At 37.0% G+C, this 15,455-nt stretch overlaps 2 protein-coding genes across 6 annotated transcripts in view; both read right to left on the bottom strand.

Annotated features, from left to right (window-relative positions):
* LOC118745662 (tau-tubulin kinase homolog Asator-like) overlaps window positions 1-15,455 on the bottom strand; it is a 570,828-nt gene that overhangs the window by 403,203 nt on the left and 152,170 nt on the right. The window lies entirely within an intron of this gene.
* On the bottom strand, window positions 4,907-14,352 carry LOC118745661 (tyrosine-protein phosphatase non-receptor type 23). The gene is made up of 12 exons (XM_036479216.1): window positions 14,142-14,352; window positions 12,250-12,999; window positions 10,954-12,175; window positions 9,931-10,886; window positions 9,297-9,869; window positions 8,610-9,227; window positions 7,959-8,549; window positions 7,767-7,895; window positions 7,507-7,688; window positions 6,687-6,874; window positions 6,498-6,617; window positions 4,907-5,038 (listed from the first exon to the last, which is right to left on the bottom strand). Exons 1-12 carry the CDS (start codon window positions 14,223-14,225, stop codon window positions 4,926-4,928), a joined length of 5,526 nt encoding a protein of 1,841 aa, XP_036335109.1. The 5' UTR covers window positions 14,226-14,352; the 3' UTR covers window positions 4,907-4,925.

Below are 15,455 nucleotides of genomic sequence, written 5' to 3'. Positions count from 1 at the left end.
ATAAAATGACTTAGGTGTACATACTCGCTTTTTCCCAATGTTTGGTTAGATTTTTTTATTGTTCGAAAAGTTCTTTTCGGGAAATTATGCAAAAAGAAGCTGACAATCAAAAATTAAAAAAAAACAAAAATTACATATATTTGCAAAGTCGCGCGCAAAGATCAAATTATATATTCGAAAACTACCTAAAATTCTCTAAAACATTCGTCTAATTTCAAGACCTGACAGACCGGTACTCACACTTTTTTTTATTAAAAATCTTTAGCATCAACATTTCAAAGTAAATTTTTTGACAAGAAAATAAGAAAGTACCAAATAAATGATAAATACCTTCACCCGAATATTCCACGACATTTTAATAATTGATTACAGTTGAAAAAGAAACACTTTCTTTAATGGGTTAATCGCCAAAGGAAACTAATCTGATTAGTCAGTATCGTGCCCATGTCCGTATTTTTTTTTTTGGAAATGTATCGTTCGTGAAGAAGGGGGGTGAGTAAATAAAGTAAAATTTGGTATTTATGACTTTTACTTTTCCCTCTCCTAAGTCCAACCGGGTTTTTTATCAACTGCCACCGTGACTTTTTTCTACCTGCCTCCATATAGTCGAAACACTGCCTCAGCCGGTCTTTTCGTGACTTGTGCCACTTTCGGGTTCCTTATTTGGTACGAGACAGCTATGTCGGTTGTGGGGTGCCAGAAGTTTCTGTCATACCAAACGAAATTGTTGCTAGCTTGTCTACCGGTGTGCCGTACTGTTTCAACGAACGCACTGCAGGTGATTATGGTGGAGCCCCCTCTTGATCTAGTGGTTATAGCGGGGGTTATGACCTTCAGATTAAGAAGGGGTATCGGAATGCCGCATTTGACGGAGTGGATATCGGACGGTGAGTTGCAAACGGTTACTGGGGGACAGACTTGTCGGTATGTGGCAGGATCGTTGGGACAGTAGCCCCAATGGTCGTGTCACGTATCGATCCATTCTGAGTGTTGGGGTTGTGGGAAAGAGGCCGGACTTCGAGCTTTGTCTGAGTTTGGGGTTTCTCCTAACTAGGCATGGTCCTCTTAATGCATTTTTTCACAAGAGGATCCTAAATGACTCTGAGGGATGTGAATGCGGAGCGTAGTTGGAGGATGTTTAACACGTGCTCTGTGAATGCCAGAGATACTCGGACGTGCGTAATCTTGGCACCATGGGGGTAAAATGGACGGATGGACGGTACGACTTTAATACTGCCCTCTCCACGGGTTCGACATCGACAATTTTGGGGGACTTTGCCCGAGAGGTATTTAGGAGGCGTAGACGAGCAGAGTAATCTGTGAGTTGATGGTCACCAGTGCAGAGTGGTATGTCATCTCAACTGGTAGTAGCTTCGGCTACGAGGACTTACCGGAGACTTAATTCTGGTACCACGGGGAACAGAAGCCCTCAGAGTTAACTATGGCATGTTCTTGGATACGGTGAAATGCGTTGCATTGCAACCGGATTCCGACCCCATAGCACAGCAGAGGATTAGATAGGCCTCGAACCCTACCAAGGTGGATATTGTGTCCATTTCGCACTGCCGTTTGGTACCGAGATGCTTACATGTCGGGGCCCTGATCTTCGCATTGATTTGATCCGTGTGCTTTTGAGCACCGTGAGGTTAGGCCGTCATCGGCAGGTAATCACGTTAAACCTCCGACACATCAGTTGGTTTCCATGCTAACTAATTTATGTTTTCGAATTAGTTCACCATCAACCCAATTCTTAGATCTATTGATGTCAGAAAAAAACGTATTTTGAAACGTGGGTCACAAAATATTGCAATAATGAAACATTACGGACAATACGGGACGATGTGTAAGCATGCATAATAGTTCGATTTTCATCACATTTCAAAATAAGAGTTGCAACCTTCGTAACCCAACCTAACCTGACCTAAAATAAAAATACACCACCCTTTTGCTTAGCGGCATTCATTGTTGTTTATCTTTTCTCTTTGACATTTCTCCTCTATTTACCAAAAATTATCGATAAATCAGTGTTGCAGAAGGAGAAGTTATCTTTTTAATGAGGGTTGACTTTATAACTTGGATTTTAGAGGATCAATTTTGTATTCTTAAATACGTTTTGGATAGTTCAGTTCGAAAAATTAGATACTCTGGTCATAAGTATTTCGTTAAACAAAAAAACGAATATAGCAATTTTATAAAATTTACTGAGGCCAGCAGTTTACCGTATATCCGATCGGCTCTTAAGGTATCCGGAACCCGGATATCCGGCAAAATTTATATCCGGCACATCTCTTTTTTCTAAACTATGTACATACATGAGGGTTGCCACGTGTTTTAAAATTTAAATTCAACTTTAATTAAGGGAATTAGGTGACTTAGATATGCATCGCAATACGGGTGCCAGATGAAAAGGGTTTAAAAAGTCTTTAGTTTCAAAATAAATTATAGTGTTGTTACCTGTTTATAAAGTTAAATTCGATGTAGATTTGTAATCGGTTAAATAAATAAAGAAAGAATGGATTTATATATGCTATGGTAATCCCCATCTCGCCAGCTAGGCTGCTTAAAAAGTTATAAGCGAAAATATTTTGGTTTCCCCATAAGGCTTACATTGCAATCCAACTGTTTAAAACGTTTTTTCTCTAATTCAAGTTTTTCGACTTAGGCGGTTATTGCTTATGACGACAGACATAAGATACTGTATGAAATATTAAAATATGGTTGTCAAACGAAAAATTATTAGGAAATATTAAGCTTGAACAGTAAGAATATTAAAGAGGGCTGCCGCCTGTTTAAAAAGATAAACTCAATTTATTTAATAAGTTAAAGGAATTAATAAAAGATGGGTAGCACTTGATATGTTTGTAAAATTCAATCCAATAAAATAAATAGATAAAAATCACGAACAGTTTGAACTTGAATGTGCTCTTAATAATATCACGTATTTTACGTCTTAGTTTAGCGGTTGCGGCTCCGGCAGAGAGCGCAGGTCAAGACGAAGGCGCTGGAACGATCATTTTTTTGTTGCAGGCAATAAGAAAACGTGTCACCCTCGGCAACAAAAAACCGTCTAAAAGGTCGGGTCATTTTCTTATTGACCGAATGAGTAGTCTTTTTGTCGCTTTATTATTGCTACAGACGATATTTGAGCAATAATTACTTGGGACAATCAATTTTATTCTTTTAAGGCTGTGTTCCAATCGGTAACATTTTTCTCCGTGGGGAGACAAGATGAAAAATTTTACTGTGGCGTAAAATTCCACTCTTTAATACCGCCAATCAATATTATGTGTGGATATACATTTTTAGAAGCTGTCATAATTTTACCTAGCCCCTTGAGATGATGTTCGTATTCACCACGAGAAATATCAATTTTTAGTTTGATCCGTCAAAATTTCCTCTTTTCTATCAATTGACACTGGCCCTTAATATTTCATTTATTTTTGAATACAAAGTTAGAATTTAAAAACGAAATTAATTGTTTCCTTTCTATTTCTATTTTTTCAATCCCTCCTTTGGTATAAACTAAATGCTTTTGGAGAATACGGGACGGGAAATCCCTCAGTATGGGAATTTTTGATAACATATTCTTAAAATGATAAGAAAGAAATGATGTTGCTGATTTGTTACCCGGGAAATAAATCTCCAAGTCGCCTAATTTTTCTCATATTTTGCATAGTGGGAACTGTCGATCACGAATATCTTTATTCAGGGCCTGATTCGAAACGAGGCAGACTAAACGTGATACGTCATTAAGCAATTGATGAAAATGTAATTAAATTAAATGGAATTTGGGGAGATATCGATTGTTAACTCCGAAAATGAAAAATTCGGCTATTAACCCTAAATTTTTTAAACTAAATGTACATATAATGAGCTTGAAAGCGATATTTTAAATTAAATTTTTCTTTCTGAATCTTTTGATATTGCTTAGTAAATATGTATTACCTATGCACTAGGACGCATAAGGCAACGAAAATTTAAATTATTTAGCATAAGAAAATAATTAAATGAACGCTCGTGAATAATATAATTGATTTCTATGTAGGAAATCTCGTATTCAGAGTTACATACCTAGCGCGAAGAAGCTAATATGTAAATCATAATCATAAAAAATACTCTTAGATATAGACATCTATTTTTTGAAATTTTATTGTTATGTATGTATGTATATAAATACCCGAATTCGGTACAATTCATGTTTTTGTAAGCAATTGTAAATTGATGAGTTCATTTATTTATGTAATGTTTCCATTACGGTGGAACTATTTTAACTCGACATTTTTTAGGATGTTTAGGAAATTCTTTTCGATCTTACGGAATTCCATGTTAAAAGAAGTTTCCTCAAAATGTGTGAAATCAGCTTTGTATAAGTGGCAATTTTTATAGAAATTATTCCAACAAAAGGCTTTCGATGTGAAAAAATTACATACGTTTTGCATATACTGCAGAAGAAAATAAATATTTAATAAATGCAATTGTTAGAAAACCCATAATGAGAGTTTCATTTACATCTTCTGGTTTGTAAGTATTAATGAAAATGCCTCTTATTAAGTAAGTATTGCAATTATATATGTATGCTTTATTTAGTTTCTTTTGCATTGGTCGAATATGTAATAAATACGTATAAGTGTGATAATAGTAAATAGTATTAAGGTTAATTTGAAGTGAAACATTTCATGTTTTGTAACTTCTAATATGTATGTAAGTCATTATTATTTATTTTTCTTTTGATAAAAATATTGGGTTCTAAAACAAAGATTTTCAATAATTTGCTTTCCGTTGCAGTTATTATTATTTTTTATTTGAAAACGATTGAATAGCTGTCAAAAAGCCGAAGAATTTGCTATTTTCAGTCAACGCGGCACCGTCGTTGTGCCCTTCTCGAAAAGCAGCCCTGGTGGTTGACTATTTATTTATTATTATATTCACTTCATTTTCCACAACGGATCGAGCTCGTTTAGCGGATCCTTTATTTCTTCCTTTTCCTTGGAAGCAATTTGGGGCGCGATTTTCATTTGATAAGAAGTCATGATGCCACCTGAAATTATTAGAGTAATCATTTATTATGACAAATCTGGCGATTACTTAAAGGCGGCATACACGGTGTGTCTGACTCACGAGTCGGTTTGGATGTATTAGTGAAAATAAATGTTTGGCAACATAGACGGGGCGTCTGGCTCGCGAGTCATCTGTGTACGTGTCGACTCGCCTTTAAACTACACATATATGCCAGTTTTGTTAAATTTTGCATTTTCGGAAACGAATAGAAAAAGTGCCACAGTTATCATCAATTTTCGTATCCGGATGATGTCATTTGAAAGGAATAATTATAATTTAATTGCTCAAGCTAAACATTTGAAAGCATGCACGCGTAGTTGGCAGTGGCTGAGCGTGCAGAGGAGTTTGCCGCTATTTGTTAGCTTCCAGAAGGTGCCGAATTCCGTCAGGCGCTTCCTAATTTTATTTTATTTCTTTTGAACCATGAAAAAGTATTTGTGAAGTGCAGAAGGAAAGCGTATTGAACGAAGAATTCAATCAGACAAATTTTAGAAAAAACAGCCAAACACGTATCCGTTTCACATACTGTTGTCTGTACATACGTTTCTGCCGTACACTTTAGTGGGAAAACGGATCGTCAAAGTATCCGGAAATGAAATCAGTAAACGGACAAACATCCGCATTTTATCCACTTTTTTGTCCTTTTCCGGATCGGTTTTAGGATGTTTTGCTGGCTTTGTAGTTGACTCATTCATTTGTGTGTGAGTTAGACGTAGCGTGTATGCCGCCTATTAGTTACACCGACATGATTCTGGCATGACTCTGAGTGACTCAACTGCGTGTAGTCGAAAAGTCTACACGTATGTACACAGATGACTCGCGAGTCAGACGCACCGTCTATGGTGCCTATTATGCATAGTCCGTCAACGTCAAGAAAATATTCAATGGTTGTCAACAAAATGTGCTAAAAGATTTTTGTAAAACCAAACACCTTCAAGTTAACTAAATCTTTCACACCATTTCTTTTCTTGGCTAAGCACCTGCATGGTGTGATTTACTTTTTGAAAGGACAATCAAAGCAAGCTTCACATGCAGTAATTTTTGAATATTTAGTCAAAAAGTACATTATCTATTGCCACTTGCAAAAAATTCATAAAAGATATAGTACAACGCTTATAGTAAATCTGATAAGAAATATTCATGGCTATCACAGAATCCATCGTAGACCAATTTCTCGAGAAATCTACGATAATGCTAGCATTGAATTAGAATAGCTACGAACGTAGCGTATATGTATTTTCAAAAACACGTTCGTAACAATTCGGATTCAGTGATCGCAGATTTCACGAAAAATCGGACTACGATGGATTCTGTGACAGCCTCCATTTATTCCACCTAGTACATATATTCATATGTGTATGTATGCATGTACAATAGTGGAGTACAATACAAGGGATAATTACTTTTCCAACATTTAAAAAAATTAATCTTTTACGTACGTTTATTGAGCACATCATGTGCATGATTTAGAACAATTTGCATCGACTGCTCCAAAGTCTCCATATCGCGCAGAGCATGTTGCCGTTGCAAACAAATGCGATACCAAATGTCAACCACATCTGCATAACATAAGAAAATAATTTTGAGTAAGCAAATAATTTATTAGGTACTGAGGTATATACACATACTAATTAGTACTGGACGAGTCGTTTGTAAAGCTAAAATAGCGCAAATAGCTATTGCAACAAGTTCTGAACGTTCAGATCCATTCAAACAATTCATTATTAGTGGTGCGCTTGGCGTATTAAACTCTAGGCAACGTTGTTGGTGTGCTTGCAAAGCGTTGCGTGCAATACCGATAATTTGCGAAGGTAAGCTGTAATTGAGAGAATATTAGTATGTATATATATTTAAAAATTCAACAAAAACGGATAATAGGTGTATTCGTCTAAACGCGTAAATGGCTCGTGACCACGTAAACTTACTTAATATTGTATAGAAAGCCGGTTTATTTAAGAGGTTTAGGCGGATACGAGAATTTAAGCGTTTAGACTAAGATATATCGCATACCCTCTTCAAAAGAGTTACAACTCAAAAATCAGGTAATAAGACTATTGTGGATCGTACTGATTCAACGCAAATAATATAAAAATATAATCATGAAGAAAAAAAAATTTGCATAAATAAAAGATAAATATAAATCTACGAATGGAATTATGCAAAAAATGGATCTACATTTGTTTTTGATGTGTGCAATATGTTTAGTAGTATTATTTATTCCGAAACCTAAAATAAGCATGAATTTCCACAAACAGACCAATTGATTTTACTGTACGATATATAATTTTTATTATATTAATGCTGCAACAACAACATAGCAGCCTAACTTTGTTTGGCATTTTTGAAATTGAATAACTACTACTATTCATATTTTAGTTTCACTTTACTCTAAATGTTTAGCTTTTTTTAAATGGTTACTTTTGAAGATCCTAAATCCTACTTGTTTACCTTTTTGTCCAAGCCTTAATTTGCAACACCGACAAATCGACAATCGCATCAGCGCCATGCATGGATAGCTTAAGATTGTATTCCACACAATGGGAAAGCGAATTAATTTTAACACACTTCACAGTGAAATCATCATAATGATTTTCTAAATCGCGTTCCTGTGGCCAGTATGGATCCAACATCTAATAAAGTTCAGGGATTTTTTTGGTAACAAATGTTCACGATAAACTACCAGCAAACTACAACTGAATTATACTCACTTCATTTGGTGTATGCAAACAAGCAACTGTGCGCGCCTTTTGTGACCAAATCATAGACCAAAAATCATTGATAGTGTTTTGCTGAGGAGTTTGTGCTATTATTAGATTTGGACATCCTGTGCCGAGATTCTAAAAATAGGTGAAATAGAGTACTATTACGTTTTGAGAGATATACATCTCTATGAATGATACCTTAATGTACGCGGCATTTATATAGTCATCAGTGTCCTTTTCCAATTTTACACGCGCATGATCGTAAGGAATACAATCCAGTGAACGATTTTTCTCTGGGAATAATTTAGCTATGGTAGTTGTCCGTTTGCTGGCATCCTTTGAAAGCAAGTCATGTAATTCCTTCCATTTGGCCGACAGTTGCGTATTTCCATTCAGCATTTTGACATTTAAACTTTCGATTATCTTTTCGTAACGTTCCACTTCTTTATGGAAATATTTTAATATTTTGTCGTCGTTGAAAGGGTCAAAAGGTTTTAGTTGAAAAGCAGCATTTGGTGACACATTGGAATGTTTATCTGCTGGCTGATCGTTACGCACAGAAACCGAATCCCAATCAAAGTTCGTATCTAGTGAGCTCAAATCTGAACAAGTTGAAAGATTATCCAAACTAGGTTTTCGGGTTGCAGGTGAGTTGATAGGCGAGACCGCAACTTTTATAGATGCTAGCGGTGGTGAAAGCGGAGCAGCTAACAGCGTCGGTGCTTCTAAATTTGCTGTTGGCGTTAATGAGGCCGCTAAAGTAGAACTCAAGTTCTTCTCCGGTGAAGTCTGAAATTACATTTTATTAAAAGCACAGGTATTATTTAGTGAATGATTATTATGTTTTACTTCTTTTGGTGTTGATTTGAGGTTAGCTTTAACTGCAACTTGGCTACTCGGTGGGCTTGCCACTATTTCTGGCTTCAAAATTGGCTGTGGCAATATTGGCGGTGGAACACTTAGCCCACCGTTCGAGAAATCAATATCGGTCAACAAATCAATATTAGTTGTTTTTTTAATTGGTTTTGGTGTCGGTTTATTGAAGTCGTGTGACTGCGCAACAGTAGACCCAGGTTTCATATCAGTTGGTGCTGGACTATCAGAGTTTGACGTTTTTTCGTTTTGTTTCGTACCAAAAGAGTACTCAGAAGCGCTTTTCGTAGTTTGTGTCGGTGCTATGGAAGCTCCTCCGCTTTGCATATATGTAGACTGTTGTTGTTGATAATTTGTTTGTTGAGGTTTTTGCTGAACTTGCTGCTGCTGCGCTGAAGCCAGTGATTGCTGAAGCAGCTGTTGGTGGTGTTGCTGCAGTTGTATTGCATAAGGCGATGCTATACCTTGTGATTGATAACCATATGGGGCTGAGTAATAGCTTAAATTAGATGATTTGTCCGTGTTAGATGAAATCGTGTTGGATGTTTGCCCAACAGAAGCCACATTTGACTTGGTGTGGGATACAACAGGTGACTAGAACAGAGAATTATAATCAGTTCAACTGCAGTGTTTTAAGTACATATTTAAAAGAATATTGCTCACTTCAAAACCAGTAGCCACATTTATCTTACTAGCGTTTTCAGAATCAGTCGTACCAACAGTTGCCAATTTTGGTGTGCTTGAAGATGTGTATTGGCTATAGAACTTATCACTACGATGTTGATATCCGCTGCCATATTCATATTGACCAGTTTGTGGATTGAAGCTGTAACCAGGATGTTTGGTAATTGTTGAATACGGATACAAGTTTGGTGTTGTAACGTTTGACAAAGTGCTTGCTGTAATCTGAACACCTTGCTGAGCCACAGACGAGGCAGGATATGCTTCGCTGCTAACTGCATTAATTCCACAACTAGCAGGTGGATAATTAGGCTGTGATTGCGGCAACTGCTGCTGGAAAGCATTATTTTGTTGATATTGAGATGTACCCCCTACGTTGCTTGCTCCGCTAGAGTACGGTGACTGTTGCCAGGAAGTCAGCCCATATGTGGCTTGCACAGAAAGTGGTGACGCGCTCGCGGGTGCTTGAGCAATATCAGAAGTTGCAACATATAAAGGTCGTGAAGTTGGTGTGCCCACGTTATATGCAGATGCTTGCGAATAGGGCTGCTGTACCTGGAAGATTAATAAAAAAATAATAATAAATATGTATAATACCTAATCGCTTTTTTCGTACAGTATGCATTTGGCTTGCAGTTTGCGAACCAATTGGTGCAGCTCTGGCATCCGTTGCTGTGCCGCTAATTGATTGGGTCGGCAAGCAACCCTGTGTCGGCGGCTGTGATCCAAGATTATATGCCTGTATATTATTGGTATTTAATTGATAGCGCGTATTGGTAGGCACAGTCGAAGCTGCTTGTTGATGCTGCATAAAATTGCTTTGATTAGCTGCATAACTTTCAGCAGCTACAGAAGTCGGCTGCTGTCCATATGCCGGATTATTGGGCACTGTTTGCTGCATCATTAATTGCTGTTGTTGCTGAAGACGTTGTTGCTGTGCGAACTCGTCATTTTGTCCTAAAGTTGTGTGGTTATTGTAACCACCTGTTAAATTTGGAATGCTTGAGTTCAAATGGGCAAATTGTGAATTTGGTGATGCTTGCAATTTATACGCGGGGGGCGCAATATTTTGCTGCTGCTGTTGATACATTGGATTGGTATAGCCTGCGGTGTGAGGATCATAATACTGTTGCTGCTGTAAGCTGTATGGTGGAGGTGGTTCGTTGGGTGCTACCACGTGCACGGCTCCACTAGAGTTAATTGCATGTGCAGTGTAGAAACTGCCTGAAGAACAAGCAGCTTGTGTAGGATTTTCTGAGCCCAGTGGATTTGGGCGTACTGGCGGAATGTATTGGGCGTTTTGCGAAACAGAGTTCTTTGCTGCAGAATCGAACGCGCCTGCTGCAACTATACTCCCAGCGGTTGGGTTTTTCGATTTGAGATAATCACGCAATTTGGGTGTGCTTGATGTTGATGTAGTTGAATTCGGCACAATATTTGATGAAAGTGGTTTAGCAGTGTTAATAGGTATGGTAGGCGTGACATTCGTTTGATTTTTCAGTCGCTGTTGTCGTTCTTCAAATTGCACATCACGTGCTGCTTTCAATCGAGTCAACAATTTTTGAACGTTGCCTACAGGAATAATTAATAAAATAAAAGAAACGTCTATATATACCTGAGATTAAACATCTCTACATACTTGATAATTTTTTATAAAATTCCAATCCTTTGGCAGATTTTGCCAACAAATCCTCATACACATCGTAAGAAGCAGCTAAAGAGGAGAAGAAAGCCTCTCGTTTGTGTTTAACATCGGCCAGTGTCTTTAGCACAGGTGCCGCTTTAGCATATGCTTCTGTAAGTGCTTGCAAAATATTCTTTTGTGCGAGCATATTTTGATCTAGTAGTTGCGTGAGACGCTCGTGTTTGGCCAACTCTCGTTCAAAGAGCAACTGGAGACCCTCGTCACTGTCATGCGCAATCACCTTAGCTGTAATGTCGTCATCATTTACTGCAATACGCAAATCTGCATGAAACTGAGCGCGTTGGGCTTTCATTTCGTTTGCTTTGTTTAAAATTAATTTTACATCTTTGAAAAGCTCTGTTGTATTTAGCTCTGCGCTTAATTTCGGCACAGATTGTTGTATATCTTGTAACGGACGCGATAAAATTTTTAGATTATTCACGTGTAACTCCATTGCCTTCCGTAGCGTGTCATTTGATTCGCCAGCGCGTGCATGAGCTTCTGTGTATTTTTGAAATTCTCGTGTTAGTTCGGTAATATGTGGATTAGGTGTACGTTGGACTCCTGTAATCTTCTGAAAATCATTTTCTTGACGTTCTTCTTCAGCGAGTATTGTGGAAATTTCCTTGAGGTTTGTTTCGACATCTGCGCATATTTCTGCTAATTGTGACATGGCCGCTATTAGATCTTGTATAGCTGTTTTGTTGGCGTTCAGTTCTGCGCAACGGTCAACAATACCTTGTGGAATTTTATTAGCTTTCTCTTCGTTAATATTTAGATTATCGAGCGTAAGAGAACTCATAAAACTAGCTAATTCTGCATCTTTCTCCTCTATGTTTGAACCGTATTTGCGCAAAAGTTTGGCTTTTTCTTCGCTATATAACGAACTGGCTTCGTGAGCCTTCATAGGTACTAGGCGAGCAAATATATCTTCTCCGGCTACGTCGGGATCTGTGATACTGAAGCTTGTGCCATTTACCAGATTTGCTCCTTGAACTGCAGTTATTGAGGTCAACTCGGGCACGGCCTCGTGATAAATAAATTCGTTTTCGTTTTTAGCATTTTTGCGTTTTCCTTCTACAACATCAGCGGTAAAAATAAGAGACTCATTGATTTCTTTCTGGTCAGGTAAACCTTTTGATTCCTTTCTAGCTTCTTCCAGCTTTTCCCAAGCGGCCTGGAAATATCAATGTTAATTAATTATTTTTACTGTATGTGTACGTATGTATGTAAGCGAATTTTTTTAATCACCTGATATAAGGTTACTCTTTCTCCCATTTTCGCCTGTTCCTCTGCATGCTGTCCCTGATACAAATATAAAATACAGGTCAGGTACGATATTTTGAATCGTACATATTTTTTCCAAAGCTTGAACACCGAACTATCGACCACCTGTGCTATAGGTCCATCATCACCACCTGTAAGAAGAGCAGCCAAAGCTGCGCCATAGTACACTACAATTTGTGCAGTGACCTTAGCTACAATGTTTGGTTTACGATTATCTATAAGTGATTTTTCCAAAATGCACTCCTGAGCTTGGGCGAATGAAACCTGTTGCATGAACACTAGCAGTTCCGTGGTCATAAAATCACCTCCGCCGTTAAAATTAGTAAAACGCTCTCTTAACTCACCGAAGGCCCAAGCAGCACATTGAAAATGCGTGCAGGCCAATTTCATACCGTCCACATCGCCACGAGTAACAGACGCACCCATTTGTGTGTGAGAAGCAGCAATATTGAATAGCACAGCGGCTAATTCATACCGCAAATCAGTATACTCGTTAACATTGCTAAGATATAGGTCTTTCCAAGTAAAGGTGAATATGCTTCGCTCTGCCAATTGAGGGAATCGATTTTGCAGCGAATGTAATTGGCAATAGTATCGTTTTAGAATAGCGCATTTATCTTTTCCGGGGTGTAAAGCCTGGTTTCGAAGTGTTTCTAGTGCGAAAACTTCTTTAGAATATGCTTCAGGATCCTCCTGATAGAATTCCGCTATATACTGAAGCGTAAAATATACAAAATGAATATCCATTAAAATTATAATAGCGACATACATATCTACATACATACATATCGATGGTCCGGTGCAATAACGACACAATTCAGAGTTCAAAAATTAAAATCCCTTACTACTGTTCAGTCTCTAATCCTTCTAGTATCCAAGTCTAATCTTTAGTACTTGCTTTAGCAATCCTTACTCACAAGAGCCACTTAATATTAGTAACAGTTATTATTTTTTGAAATTTGCATTGTGTTGTTATTGCAGAGGACTATCGATATGTATGTTAGTAGCGATTATAAGTATAGCGATCTTAAATTAGACTATGTGGAAGAAACTTAGTAATAATTAAGTCCATTCGCAGAGAAGCGATCAGTTTTAACAATTCAAATTACACTGTGGAACACAAAAAACATAGAGTGCACATATATCAGGTTTGATAGCTGTTGGCCATACAAACAATGCCTCATAGTCAGATTTACAAAATCAATACATGTTCTCGAGAAAACAAATTTTCAGTATCTAAAAATCTCAGTACCTATAGCAGTAAATTTCTTTTCTCCAAATTTTTAAATTTTATCGTTTTTTGGTCTATATATATTAGCTTTATATGCTATTTTCAACAAATGTAGGCAAAAAAAGGATGCGTTTCCAAAATTGGGCGAAAAAAATTAGGATTTTTGGATCCTGAAAACTTGTTTTCTCGAGAACACGAATTTATCTAGCAAATCGAAGTATGAGGCATTGTTCGTATGGCCACAGCTAACAAACCTGATATATGCGCACTCCATTTTTTTTTTTTTTTGTGTTCCAGTGTTATAGGTCCTATTACATATATCATCTACATAGCAGCAGTGCGCATTCAAAACAATTAAAATAAGATTTGGATGACTCAACTACCCTAGTCCCTTAACATTCTACCACCAACCACTCCTCTACCCTTTTCATTGTGTGAACGATTAAGACCAAGTGGGTAATTTCTCCAATGTTATCCCCTGCGTTGAAAAAATGCCAGCTCTAAGTTCCTAGTTTTTCCGGGTACTCAATATTAATTAATTATGGTATTTAACTTAGCCGTGTGATAGATTTTCTAGAATTAGATGGATTTTGGTATACATCTGCTTTGTCCCACAACTATTCACCTTTTTCAGATTGGCAAAGGAGGTGCCTGTTGGGCTGGATTTTAACACAAACCACAGCATATGAAGCCGCGGCACAGCCTCCATCGTGATTAATAGTTATTTTTCTAAGGAACTTTTTAAATTTTACTTAATTTTTTCTGCAAAAAACACTGATTTTCCAACAACCTGACAAAAAGCAAATAATCGCTGCAGTGAAATGCAATTTTAACAGGGTTGAGTGCTATTGGTCCAGGGTTGCATGTAGAAATTTTTATGGTATAAAAGCTCATTTATAGTAGGATTAGTCAAGACCGCAGAATTTATATATAAACGCTGTAAGTTTACGCAGACGTTTGTCGATTACTGGAGCCCTCAAAAATCAGCTGTTCTCTCTTATTTTTATATGTATGTATATAAAAAAATTAACAAGTGTTAACAAGACCGAAAATCTACAGGTACTCTATACTATGTATTAGCTCTGATCCAATACTTTTCGTGAAAAATCCTGTAAAACTGTCAAACAGTGAAAGTGAAGTGAAGTGAGAGTAAAAAGTGAGTAACAACAAAAAGGAACAAAAAAACCATTTTTCCTGTAAAAATGTCAACCAGTGATTGCTTGACACTTTTCATGATTTTACCAGAAGAAAAAGTTCGGGTAAAATCTTGCAACTTCATTCTCTACACAACTCTCCAAAAGTCGCTCTCATTTACAGGATTTTGGAGGATTTCGGAGTACGGGAACATTTTTTCTGCAACTTCCTGCAAATTCGTGTAAAATCCTGTAAGTTCATGGAGTACTGGATCAGAGCTATTATTGTTATTGGTGCTAACGAAATGCACAAAAATTTCAAAATTTTTGTTTTTTATCGGCATATTTTTTACAGCGAGGCGCAGGAGAAATCACAACAGTGATGCGCCGAGTTTTGTGAGTTTATGGGAAATGTGCTGTTAATTTAAGGTAAAAAATTATCAGCGATTATCATAACGGCAACTTAGGCCAGAAGCGAAAACATTTCCTTTTTTATAACCTTCCTTTTATTAGCTCGGAATGTAACTATGTAATATTGATGCGCCTAAAAGATGCAGCGATTTATATTCTCAAGTTACATACCTAATGACAGTACGAATGACAATTATAATAGGGAGGTTTTAGTTTTTTAAACTATAATTTTATTAATTTCCTGGTTTAGCCATTTGGTAGTTCGCTGCCAATAATGTCACATTAAAAAATTATATATAAATTCTTCTCTAGAAATTTTTCATGAACGTAAATATTGCAATAAGCTAAAAAACAAATGAAACGTGCATACTTAGATATATTGGTTTGCGCAAACT

The sequence above is a fragment of the Rhagoletis pomonella genome, unplaced genomic scaffold, assembly GCF_013731165.1.
Source record: "Rhagoletis pomonella isolate Grant_MI unplaced genomic scaffold, Rhpom_1.0 Rhpom_scaffold_00009, whole genome shotgun sequence".
In the NCBI taxonomy this organism is placed as follows: domain Eukaryota; kingdom Metazoa; phylum Arthropoda; class Insecta; order Diptera; family Tephritidae; genus Rhagoletis; species Rhagoletis pomonella.
The sequence above is the reverse complement of the archived record's forward strand: the minus strand, read 5'-3'. Positions and strand labels throughout refer to the sequence as shown.

Coding starts and splice junctions, on each gene's coding strand:
- LOC118745661 (XM_036479216.1), bottom strand. CDS start 14,225: ATGGAGGCTGTGCCGCGGCTTCATATGCTGTGGTTTGTGTTAAAATCC. Junction 8,550..8,609: donor TCAAATCAACACCAAAAGAA/GTAAAACATAAT, acceptor ATGTAATTTCAG/ACTTCACCGGAGAAGAACTT. Junction 6,875..7,506: donor ATTAAGGCTTGGACAAAAAG/GTAAACAAGTAG, acceptor TCTCAATTACAG/CTTACCTTCGCAAATTATCG.